At 35.3% G+C, this 13,764-nt stretch overlaps 1 protein-coding gene and 1 non-coding gene across 2 annotated transcripts; one reads left to right on the top strand and one right to left on the bottom strand.

Moving 5' to 3' along the window:
- Positions 1-1,240: 1,240 nt before the first annotated feature.
- On the bottom strand, positions 1,241-2,741 carry LOC112705436 (uncharacterized). Its single transcript, XR_011864906.1, has 2 exons — positions 2,012-2,741; positions 1,241-1,914 (listed from the first exon to the last, which is right to left on the bottom strand). It is a non-coding gene; the product is annotated as an uncharacterized protein (transcript).
- A 6,932-nt stretch (positions 2,742-9,673) lies between these two features.
- LOC140174752 (uncharacterized) lies at positions 9,674-10,570 on the top strand. Its single transcript, XM_072200263.1, has one exon. The coding sequence runs from the start codon at positions 9,674-9,676 to the stop codon at positions 10,568-10,570; it is 897 nt and encodes a 298-aa protein (XP_072056364.1).
- Positions 10,571-13,764: the final 3,194 nt, after the last annotated feature.

Here is a 13,764-nt window from a genome sequence, read left to right as displayed (position 1 = left end):
CGGAATAAGTTCTTAAAAATTTACAAGTTTTTATAGTATTATCTCTTATAAAAATATGGCAAAAATATAATTAATCCACAACAAAATTGTAGACTTCGACACTATAAATTTTCAAATGTACAATTCAATGCCCTAAATTTGTCAAATGTTTCATATAAATCCTGTCTACTAAGATTTTTCTCCAAAATTACCCTTCCACCAAGAAATAATTTTGATGGTAAAGTAAGAGTGCAAAACAGATCACATGAAAGGTCAATTCTGAAGCAAAAATTAATAAAGTCCTTTCTACACCATGGTGAAATTATTCAATCTCTTGGAATAAAAGGATACGAATAATATATTTTGTTTTGGTGCATGGTGCTTTTATATATATATATTTACCTAATTTACTAAAAGAAGATAAAAATTAATATTTAATTTAAAAATATAAAAATAAAGTAAGTTCGACAATTTCGACACCAAACTTATAGACACTAAAGAATTTGCCTTTTGTTTTTGTCCATATTAGAAATTAAACCGAAGCCAAGACAGTGAATTCATTAGAAACATGTTAAGAAAAGAGGATAAGGGAAAAAGGATTTGATTTTTCACAGCAGTTAATTGATACAAAACAAAATCATAGATTGAAGTTTTTACATATTTTATCAGGAAACACTTGCAAGGTGATATTAAAAAAAAATGTGACTCGTACAAGGAAGCAACACTAAGAAGCTTAGCTTTTCCAATGAAGAAATGCTAGTGAAACAAATAGAATGGTTTTAACCAATGTTTCTCCAATCAAAATAGCTTCATTCAAAATTTAATGCACTCAAGAAATTGTTCGTTGGTAGAGAGGTAAACCTCCCAAAGCTTCAATCAAAATAACACTTGATTGTTGTGAAAAAATATGTGCAGTCCTGCCCAGAACCACTATTGGCCATAAAAATGAAAAATAATGCATTAATTATTGGTGATGCTGGGTGGGAAGGATTTTATTAACATCATTGAACCATAAATCATAAGATAGCAGTACAGATCAACATGTTGAATTGGAAAAATTGAGTTAATATTCAAAATTAGCCCGTGAAATCTACATCGAATCTCAAATTGATCCTTTAAATTTCAATTGCCTCAATTTAAACCCTGAATTTTCACTTTGTAACTCATGTTAGCCCCTCAAATGATTTTCTCCTTAAATTAACAAAATGAAACAAGTAAATGATGGTCATTTCCACATATCCATCCCGACATGCCCTACTTCTCCACAAAATAATAGTATTGATATAAAATTACTATGATCAATGATTTGCAAGGAGTAACAATGATACCAAGAGCAAGTACAATTTGACATCACGTATTAAAGGAATTATTGGACTAGAATAGGAAGCAGATCAAATGAATTATCCTAAAGCAGTAAATTCCAATTGAAACATAAACATAGTACTCTGATAAATAAATTTGATAACATTAATAACAAAGTTGGTAGTGGTAGAAGGGCTTTACCAAGAGAAGGTGCACATAGGCTTTAAGAGATAATAGGCTTGGGTTTGGGTTTCATGAAGCGTAGCAGCACTTGGGATGAATTGCTTTGAAGACCATGTGGGGAAAACAAGCTTTCATGGTAGATATGAAAACTGTCAGTATAATGTGAAGAATCAAACAAAGAATGATGGTTATCACTGGGACTGTCAATCACAGGAAAATCAACGGTGCCATCATTTAAGTTATATAAAACCATTTGGAAATTTGAAGAAAGGGTCAAAAGTACATCAGTTTGCGAGATGTAGAGAGGTCGTAAAGGATGTCCCATCAAAGGGAGTTGCGGATCCGTATTCCTTCATCTGCCACATAATCCAACGTCGTGTTCTCGCATCCTCATAACAAACAGAAAGGCAGTCTCTCAAGACACATAAGTGGGTGCAGTAACCTGACTCCCTAACAGGCAGGGTAAAACGACCATAACTCTCTTTACCCAAATCAAAATAAAGAACCACATGTTTAATACTCCAATTAATAGTGCATGCTTTCTTACCACTAAAGAAAACCCCGGTAGTATTATCAAAAGCAGAAGGCATGTCAGTTATGACACGAAATAGGAATAATGGGATATCATCAATTCTTCTCCATACCAGATGGCCCTTCCTTCTTAAAAATTCCATAAACTTTGTAGGTGTCACTGAGATGATCGTAACCAAAGCCACAAAAGTGGGCTATACCGCTGATTTCCGGCGATTTGAATGTGAATCCGGTACAGGGGTTCCACAACATGGCATGACTGATCTCCTGACTGCCGCCGTAATCAAACAACAAACATGCATAACAATCCATGGAAAGAACCAACCATGTTGTAGTAGCGTGGTCCCCTGAAGCAATCGATTCTAGTAGGTTCAGAGGGATTCTCCATCATTGACTGTACGGAGAGAACTCTGATACCGACGGATGGGAAGCTACGGTGATAAGCAATTTGTGGCGGAGTCAAACTTGGATCGCGTAAGTATGAACGGCGAAGGTGGTTGCAGGTGAAGTCGGGGGCGGAGATTAGGTTTCTCCATGAAGTGCAGACGCTCCTTAAGGAAGCAAGCGTCCTTGCCGGAAGCCTCAGCAAGATTTCCCTGATCAGCTCTTCTGGAAGATCATCCTTGTATTCATAGCGCTTCACTCTCATCATTGAACAATTAGGATCTCTGTTTTCCATTCTCAAAATTGGACATATGGTTTCTGTTTCTTCGAGAACCTAATTCAATTCGGCGTGCACACAAACATATTATCCAAATACTCTAATAAACGTGTCAAAAACAGTTTTTTATAATGATTTTAATTTAAAAGGTGTGATTTATTTATTTTGTTATTTTTTAAATAAAAATAATATTTTTATAATATATAAAAATCAAATTCAAAATTCTACAATTATAAAATCTTTATTGAAATATTTATTATATATATAATTAGGTGGAAACTCACCTGCAGTCGACTGCAGGTGAAGTTGCTTCTGGATGACTGACATGTGTTACTATATGGTTTAAAAAAAACCGATTTATTTTATACAGATAGTTTATTTAAAAAACCGGTTTGAATTGGACCAAACAGTTACTTTTATTCCCTTCTTCTTCGTTTCACACGTAAACATCATTATCTTCTAATCCTTTTTCAGAACTAATATCGGTTTGAATAGATCAAATAACTACTTTTAAAATAATTTCAATTCTTTCTGTGTGTTATTCCTAAATTCCTAACAGATGAATTTGGTACGTTCTTCTTCTCTATTCTTATTGACCAATTTTTCTTTAAATTTATCTGAAACTTTTATTTATTTAATTTTCGTCAAATATATGTATACACATTGTTTGAAAAAGTAAAATTTAGTATTCTAAAAAAGAAACAAAATTCACATTTTTTTTTATAGGAATTGCATAAATGATATCATCTGTCCTTTGTTGTGTGTCTCTATTTCTATCTTCTTGATGAGTTTTGTTTTGTTTTCCATGACTTACATTTTCAGTTGCTTTCAAATTAAGCTGTAAAATTTTATGGTAATCAATCAATTAACTTTTATTTTACTAATAAACTATTTTCATGCAAATTATTGTTGATTTTTCAATATTATTCTTTAAATAAATTATTTTTTAAGATAATAAGATGATAATTTACTTGTGTAGAAATTATGATTTCACTCTCATGCATATTTTTGTGTTTTTACTTACCAACTAGAATTTATTTTTAATGAAATTAGAATTTATTTTTAATAAAACAAAAGTATCTAATCAAAATATTAATTTGGTCTCCTTAAATAATTGAACATAATATTATTAATTTTGTCTACAACAAAAATTTTTAATAAAATTTTTCAAAATAAAATCGACCCAAAAATAGAGAAAACAAAAAAAGAACAACTAATGAAAATATTTATTTTAGCATTGTCATAAAGAATAGGATAGCCATAGAAAAATCCAACCAAATAAAAAGGACCTAACTCATACAATTAAACTACCATCATATCATCACAATAAACTATAACACCACCAACTAAAGAAACATGCAACAATTATGAAAGAGATCATGCCAAAATTTCAACTATACTCATGCTATCAACCAATCCACATTATACCATAATTACATTTTTGTCTTCCATCACATGAAATTGCGACGAATTATCTTGACATTTATGATATCTTCCTTAGACTTGTAAGAAATCTATATTTTCGTTTTTCCTGTCTTCATATTAATCAACGATGTTAAACATGTTTCCCACAAAATCATTGACACCAAATTTTAAAATTAATATTTTTCACGTATTCCATTTGCTAATACAATTATTTCTCTAAAAAATAAAAAATAAAAAAATAAATACATGACTTATCTCTACACATATCTTTTAGACTTTTTTATTTGAATAAAATAAAAAAGAATTAATTTTTCTTGATTCTCTTAGATTAAATTCAAAAATATGAATATTTTAAATCTATTAATACATAAATCGTGCTAGAATATTGTGTATTAAATATTATATTAAACACCCCAATCTAGGATAATTTATACATCAAACTCCTTTAAAAAATGCTCATAAACCATTACACGCATCCCAAATTATATATAATTCGTCCTAGGATAGTTTATTTTTTTTTCACCTAAACCACAATGGGATAGTACAATTTACGTGCAACAAGCTATCCCACACTCCCTAACACGATTAACGTGCAACAACCTATCCCATACTACCCTAACACACGATTAAAAAAACATGTCTACATTTATTTAAATATATTCATATTAGTTTTAAATTAAAAGAATATATTTATTTAAAATAATAAAAATATATCTATTTAAAATTCTAAAATTTTGTATCAATCTACTTGTATTAATTTCAAAATGATGAGTACGTTTATTTAAATTTTAAATAAATCTACTTATATTAATTTTAAATTTTATTTAAAATAATATAAATATGTTTATTTAAATAAAAAATTAAAATAATAAAAGTACATTTATTTAATAAATTTTAAGTTAAAAATAATTCAAGTGTATTTATTTTTTAGTTAAGAATTAACGATTTCAAATTGTTATTTTTTTAAATTAAAAGAATATAATTAATCATATGAGTACAATAATACAAATTTTATAATTTAAAATTCAAATTATTTAAATAAAATTAAATTGATTGAAAAATAAAAATATATCATAAATAAATAAGTTCAGTTAATGTGATAAATGAATTTTATGCAAACTTTATGAAAATACTATAAAAAATTAAATACTACAAAATAACATTACTTTAATTTGTTTTGAGAATTAAAATTTTATTATATTTTATAATAGAAAAATAAATGTGATTAACATTGAATTAGTTTCAATATAGTAAATAATTTTGTTTCTTTTTTCAATTAGAAAGCTCATCAAGAAGATAGAAATAGAGACACACAACAAAGGACAGATGATATCATTTATGCAATTCCTATAAAAAAATGTGAATTTTGTTTCTTTTTTAGAATACTAAATTTTACTTTTTCAAACAATGTGTATACATATATTTGACGAAAATTAAATAAATAAAAGTTTCAAATAAATTTAAAGAAAAATTGGTCAATAAGAATAGAGAAGAAGAACGTACCAAATTCATCTGTTAGGAATTTAGGAATAACACACAGAAAGAATTAAAATTATTTTAAAAGTAGTTATTTGATCTATTCAAACCGATATTAGTTATGAAAAAGGATTGGAAGATAATGATGTTTACGTGTGAAACGAAGAAGAAGGGAATAAAAGTAACTGTTTGGTCCAATTCAAACCGGTTTTTTAAATAAACCATTTGTATAAAATAAATCGGTTTTTTTTAAACCATATAATAACACGTGTCAGTCATCCAGAAGCAATTTCACCTGCAGTCGACTGCAGGTGAGTTTCCACCATATAATTATATATGATGATAATATATCTCAAATTCGTAGGTACTTATTCTAACTCTACCAGCTCAAAATATGTAATTACTAATTATCCATTTTATATTCGGGTAGATTTTTAGCAAGGATAATATCGGATTTAGGTAATACTCATTCTTTCTTGTTCTCGTTCTGGTGGATATAATATATATATATATATTTTTAATGTATAACATATATAATATTACATAAAATAATTAATTAAATAATTAATAATATTATATTATTTTTAAGTTTTTTATTTTAATTCATGTTATATATTTGATAATAGTTATATAAATTTTAAAATTTAATTTTATTTGTTAAATTTTAATAATTATAGAGGCGGGAACGCATATCCACAAAAGCAGATTAAAGTTTTATTTTTTATTATCCGTGAATAAGAGTAGGACGAATTTTATGTAGGTTATTGTAATGTAGGATGGAATCGAATAAGGTAAACTCACTCCATTGTCATCCCATAAATGCCAAAACAATCGTGTTTGCATATTTCTTGTGTAATATTTTTATTTAGTTTTTTTAAATTTTATTGATTATTTTTAATATAAAATATATAAAAGAGATATGTACAAAAGTAAAACATCCAAGATGGGATAAAGAGGGACGAGAAGAGTTTCATAGAGAAATTACTTGCAGACCGGTTGTTGACATCCTAAAGGATTTAGAATGACAAATCATGGAGATAATCTTTTTCAATTTTACTTTGATAAGGAGATGAATGTAACATGTACTGAGAGAGGGGTTCTATGATTATTCAAAAATTTTATTCTAAATCTTAAGAGATGGAATGCGAATGATCCAATAATAGATGTTGATTTCTCTTGTGTCAATATGGATACAATTTTGGATTGCCAAAACATTACAAAACAAGAGAATCAAACAAAAAAGTTAAAAGTGTAGTGGAAGAAAGGTTGGATGTAGACCTTTTCCAAGTTAAAGATAAAGAAAATAGAATTGTAAAAGCTAGGATTAATCTTAACGTATTAAAACCGTTACGGCATTTCACCTGAATAGCAAGTCCAATAACAAAGTCATTTAAGTGGCACTCAAATGTGAACGTATTGTGACTTTCTGCAATTATTGTGAATACCTAGGACATGAAACGAGAACCTGCAGTAAATAGCTGGATGACTCTTTTTAGGGAGACGTGAAAGAAAAAGTTGGGAAGAGTGGCTAAAATCAGAACAGGATGGTAGGAGAGAGCAAGCCTCAAAAGAAAATGCTAATTCAAATTCCTATCCAACTGATATGATGAGAGGAGTCAAAGGAGCAAGAAATTATCCACTCGAATGAGCCTACTTAGGGAGATGGCAAAACTATCACTGGGTGAGAACAAAAGTAAGAAGGCTGAGGATGGCATTGAAGATGGTGCAAACCGAAAATACAAAGGATCCAACCAAAGTGGAACTTTGCTGGAAATCTTAGATGAAAATACTAGCGCAGAAAACCACTGCCAAAAAAACATGATTGAAGGAGGAACAATTGGAGGATTGGATGGTGTGAAAAATTGGACATTTTGTGAAGATAGTAATCAAAGCGGTTAGCCAAGCATAAGCAGGACTAAATTGAAATAGCTACCAAAAAAACAGATGATAAATATTACAGGTAAGAAGAGAAGAAAATGGAGAATAAAGGGAGTGACGGTCAGAAGAAAGTGTATCAGGAAGAGTCTAAAGCTGCTACTAATAGGAGGGTGCCACCCAACAAAAGACACCCGAAAATCCATGAAGATGATGATGTAGAACTGTCAAATATGAAAAATTTTCTGACAGCTCACAGCATATAAGGAATTTGAAATCCTATTCCCCAAGGTAATGTTCTTATGTGTGACAAAAATATATTACCTCGACATTAACAGAGAAGTGCAAGATGGTGGGTTTTAACAAGTTCTTTTGTGTGAATCCTAGAGACATGGTGGGTGGATTAACATTGGCTTAAAAAGATGAAGCAAACACCACAGTTCAACACAGTGAAGATTTTTTCATTCTGATATGACCAGTAAAATCGGTTACGAGTTATAGCTCGGTAACGTACCCACAATTATAACTGAACATTTGCAATGATCAGCATTTATTTCCATAACGTCGGACATGTGGTTAATTCTCTCCCCAGACGTTACGACTCGGACAAAACGATCAACTATATCCGAGCAAATATAAAGAGAGAAGCAGGAACGAAAAGGAGGTAAGCAATCTTTCTAAGAAAAACCTCCATACATATATTCTTCTATTGACTTGAGCGTCGGAGTGCCTTTGCAGGTACCCACCTCCCCAGCTCTTCCCTTGCCGGCGTAGTTCGCATCATACCTTGGAAGTCTGCCGACCTTCTCAGGAGGACGACCTATACCTTGGCTCAAGCCGGTAAGAACATTGGCGCCCACCGTGGGGCCGATAGCTTAAGATATCATCTGCTGAAGGTCCCAAAGCACCCTAACATTTGCACATGGCTGACGTTCCTCCCCCTACCCCCTCTGAGCTTATGAGGATGGTAACCGAGCTTCAACAAGCAAACCAATGGATAGTGGAGGAAAATCAAAGGATGCAGAATCAAATCGCGCAACTGATTAATGCCCGAATAGAACACAATAACGATCATCATGAGCGACAAGAAAATGACGAGCGACAGTCGAACCCGACTCATGTCTCGGAGACACCTCAGATTAATGAAGAAAGAGGCCACCATAATGAGGAAGGCCAACCCGATGATGAAGAAGAAGAACGCGACAACTCCGCCGATCCATTTACAGCCGATATAATGAACTTTCAGCTGCCTAGGCAGTTTACCCTGCCGACGACCCTGACCCCATACGATGGGCTCGGAGACCCAAAGCAACACATTAAAAAATTTCGATCTATTATGATCGTCAACGGTGCATCCGACCCAATTTTATGTCGCTGTTTTCCCTCATTTTTAGATGGTCCTGCACTTGACTGGTTTTGCTCTTTGCCTGCAGATTCCATATCACGATTCCAGGTGCTGGCAAAGCAGTTCGAGGATCATTTCGCAGCATCAGCAATCTATTTGCACGATTCTGACTACTTGACGACCATTAAACAGGGCCCGCAAGAAAGCCTGAAGGATTACATCACCCGCTTTACAAAGGTCGCCATGAGGATCCCCGATCTCCACCCAGAGGTTCATCTCCATGCCATTAAAAGCGGCCTCCGCCCCGGTAAATTTCAGGAGACTATCGCCGTGACAAAGCCCAAAACTTTGGCCGAATTTCGTGAGAAAGCCAAAGGTCAGATTGACGTTGAAGAGCTCAGGCAAGCACGGAAGACAGAAAGATCACCTACAAGCAAAAAGGACGATAAACCCCGAGATAGCAAGAAAGCATTCAAGCCGGTCCCTCGTTATGACTCATGCACTCAATTCAACACAAAGAGGGATGACATCATCAAGGAGATACTCAACTCTAAGCTAATAAGGCCTCCTCGCAAAGCTGGAAATTATCCAGAATCAAAAGGCATTGACAAATCAAAATATTGCACTTTTCACCAGAAACACGGGCACACAACCGATGAATGCGTTATTGCTAAAGATCTCCTCGAGCGACTAGCAAGACAAGGACACCTTGACAATTCATTGCAGGACATATGCAGAAGAGCACTATCCCCGCTCCCGATACATCAGCAGCAGGCACATCCTCGAAAGGAAAGGAGAAAGCTCCGGCCCAACCTAGAGGAGTAATAAATTGTATTTCAGGGGGTTACGCTGGAGGTGGACACACAAGCTCGGCCCGAAAATGAACTTATAGGGCCATGTTGGCAGTAACGGATGCCCCCAACAATCCTCAGCCGATGACGAATGTCCCAGAAGTGACCTTCAGATCAGCCGAATTCAATGGTGTCGATACCAACCTAGATGACCCTGTTGTCATCTCCATTCAGTTAGGAGATCTGATAGTGCGAAAGGTTTTACTCGACCCAGGAAGTAGTGCGGATGTCTTATTTTTCACCACCTTTGAAAAGATGAAGCTGAGAAACAATATTCTACAGCCGTACCTCGGAGACCTGGTCGGATTCTCAGGGAAACGAGTTCCTGTACTAGGATCAGTGTGGTTACAAACAAAACTCGGTGAGCAACCGTTATATAAGACACAAGATATTCAGTATCTTGTAGTCGATTGTTTTAGCCCTTATAATGTTCTTTTAGGTTGCCCCTTTCTAAATAGATTTGCTGCAATTGTGTCTACAGTTCACCTTTGTGTCAAGTTTCCTGTGCAGGACAATGTTGTAGCTACGATTCACGGTGACCTCCAGGAGGCTCGGCAATGCTATAACACAAGCTTAAAGCCTATCAAAAAAACTGGACAATCACAAATCAACTCCATCAAGTCAGAACAGATAGTACCAGCCGAACTTGACCCTCAGGCTGATTTTGAAGATCGGCCTATGCCAAATGAGGAATTAACAAAGATCACTTTAACTGATGACCCAATGAAGTTCACTTTTGTGGGCACTTCAATGAGTACTGAAGATAGAAAAAGCCTTGAAAGTTTTCTACGGCAAAATGCCGACCTATTTGCATGGACCTCTGCTGATATGCCAGGAATAGATCCGTCTGTTATAACACACAAATTGAAAATCAATCAAGCAGCTCAGCCGATCTTCCAGAAAAAAAGAAACCTCGGCACCGAGAACGACAAGCATCAATAGCCGAGGTGAAAAAGTTAATCGACGCCAAATTCATCAGAGAAATTAGGTTCACAACGTGGCTAGCCAATGTCGTTATGGTAAGAAAAAGTAATGGTAAGTGGCGCATGTGCATTGACTTTACTGACTTAAATAAAGCATGTCCTAAGGATGCTTACCCTTTACCCTGCATTGATACTCTGGTTGATAACTCTTGTGGTTACGGTACTTTAAGCTTCATGGACGCATATTCTGGTTATAACCAGATCCTTATGCACTCAAAAGATCAAGAAAAAACGGCTTTCATAACCGAGAATGGTAATTACTGCTATAATGTTATGCCTTTTGGTCTAAAGAATGCAGTGGCAACATATCAGCGGCTGATGAATAAGATCTTCGAGCAGCAAATAGGCCAGAATATAGAGGTCTACGTTGATGATATGGTCGCCAAAACAAAGCTCGGCGATCCCCATATCCAGGACCTGGCCGATATCTTCGGACAAATCCGACGATACAAGATGAAATTAAATCTAGAAAAGTGTGCCTTTGGAGTTCAGGGAGGAAAATTCCTCGGATTCATCCTCACTAGCCGAGGTATTGAAGCAAACCCAGAGAAATGTCAAGCAATACTTGACGTGCAAAGTCCATCGACAATAAAGGAGGTTCAAAGGCTAACGGGACGATTAGCCGCTTTATCTAGATTTTTACCATGTTTAGCGCCTAAATCCTCAAACTTCTTTCAGTGTTTAAAAAAGAATACAAAACATTTTGAATGGAACCAAAACTGTGAAATGGCTTTCATGAGCTTAAAAGAATTTCTTTCAAAATCCCATGTTTTACAAAAACCAAAGCTCGGCGAGCCATTATATATATATTTGTCTATCATTGATGCCGCAATTAGTTCTGCTCTTATAATAGAAACAGATAAGGACCAACAGCCAGTTTATTTTGTGAGCAAGTCATTACAGAATGCCGAGCTTCACTACCCGAGGTTGGAAAAGCTCGCCTTGGCCTTAGTTTTCTCATCCAGATGTCTCCGACCATATTTCCAGAGTCACACGATCATTGTTAGAACTGGACAACCTCTGCGGCAGGTTCTTTCGAAGCCCGAACTAGCAGGAAGGCTGATCAAATGGGCCATTGAACATTCAGAATTCGACATTCAGTATCATCCAAGAGGATCTATCAAGTCCCAACACTTAGTTGATTTCATCACTGAACTCACGGAGCCATGTCCGATTGCATCAAGTTCAGAGTGGACCTTATTTGTAGATGGCGCTTCCAACCCTCACGGGGCTGGTGCTGGAATATTACTCGAGAGCTCGGAGGGCATAGTTCTCGAGCATTCTCTCATATTCTCATTCAAGGCCAGCAAGAATCAAGCCGAATATGAAGCCCTCATAGCCGGGCTCAGGTTAGTTACCGATTTACATGTTGATAATTTAAAGGTTTACTGCGATTCATTGTTAGTAGTTCAACAGGTGAACCACAGTTTTCAAACAAAAGACCCGATCTTATTAAAATACTTGGATATTGTACAACAACTACTAAAAGATTTTTCTAGAATTGAGGTTATTCACATATCTAGAGAGCAAAACCACAGGGTAGATGTTTTGTCAAAATTAGCAACGACACAAGCCCACACCGCCACCCTTTTACAGTCAACTCTAGATAAACCAAGCATTGATGCATTTAACATCTTAAACATAGTTAATAAAGACAGTTGGCAACAGTCTTACATTCAATACATTCGTTTTGGATCCATTCTAGAGGAAATTGAAGATAAGAACAAATTCAGGCGACATGCCTCCTTTTTTACTTTGTTAAATAACACTCTGTATAGGCGAGGTTACTCTCGACCTTTATTAAAATGTTTGGACAGGTCAGAGGCCGACCTTGTTCTATCCGAGGCCCACGAAGGCATTTGTGGAATACACTCCGGAGCTAGAAGCCTCGCACAGAAAGTACTTCGAGCCGGTTTTTATTGGCTGACGATATGGGAAGACAGCAAACACAAAGTCAGAAGCTGCGATAATTGTCAGAAGCATTCGCCAATCATTAATATGCCTGCAGAGCATCTCCATCACTCAGTGGTAAGCTGGCCATTTGATAAATGGGGAATCGATATTCTTGGGCCATTCCCTATCGCCCCAAGACAGGTAAAATATTTGGTAGTTGCAATCGATTATTTTTCGAAATGGATTGAGGCACAACCTTTGGCAAAAATCACATCAACACAAATGATAAGCTTTGTTTGGAAAAGCATAATTTGCAGATTTGGTATACCCGGTCACATCATAACCGACAATGGTCGGCAGTTTATTGACCAGAATTTCAAGACTTTTTTGCAAGACCTAAAGATAAAGCAACACTTTGCCTCCATAGAACATACACAGTCCAATGGGCTAGCAGAAGCCGCTAATAAGGTCATCCTTCAGGCGTTGCGAAAAAAGTTTGACAGTGCAAAAGGATTATGGGCCGAACTTGTTCCGGAAGTATTATGGGCATATAATACTACAGCTCATTCGACAACCAAAGAAACCCCATTTCGTTTGGTCTATGGATCCGAAGCAATGATTCCTATAGAAGTGTCACAGGGCTCAATGCGGACGTTGGCCGAACAACATGATCAAGCTCGACAAGCAGAGCTCGACCTAATTGAAGAAGTCCGAGAAACAGCAGCTGTTCGGCACCGAGCATTACAACAACAACTTAGCCGACGATATGCACGGAAGGTAATCCCAAGATCCTTTAGTACTGGTGACCTAGTACTGAGAAAAACCGAACAAGCTCGCCGACCTCCCTCCCATGGAAAACTCGCAGCAACTTGGGATGGTCCATACAAAATATATGAAGTCCTGGGCCGAGGAGCTTATAAACTGGAAGAGATAGATGGCACTAAACTTCCTAATACATGGAACGCCAACTCTCTGAAATGATATTACAGTTAATAAAGCAGTATGCCAGTACTCTTTTCCCTACCATGAGAATTTTTTCCCAAAAGGATTTTTACTCGTGGAGGTTTTAATGAGGCTGGTTTACCTAAACGAGATTGTACAGGTACTGCTATTAATAAAAAGTAACTTTTTCTTTCATACATCTTTATTAACCCAATTACTCCTTCCCCTAAGAGGGACTTATTCTATGCAACGTTACACTCCTTCAAAGGAGGAACTGATCGGATAAAAAGTCGCATTAAGATAATACGAATGCGCAAA

The sequence above is a fragment of the Arachis hypogaea genome, chromosome 8 (assembly GCF_003086295.3).
Source record: "Arachis hypogaea cultivar Tifrunner chromosome 8, arahy.Tifrunner.gnm2.J5K5, whole genome shotgun sequence".
NCBI lineage: Eukaryota > Viridiplantae > Streptophyta > Magnoliopsida > Fabales > Fabaceae > Arachis > Arachis hypogaea.
Note: the sequence above shows the minus strand (reverse complement) of the source record. Positions and strands in the feature narration are given on the sequence as shown.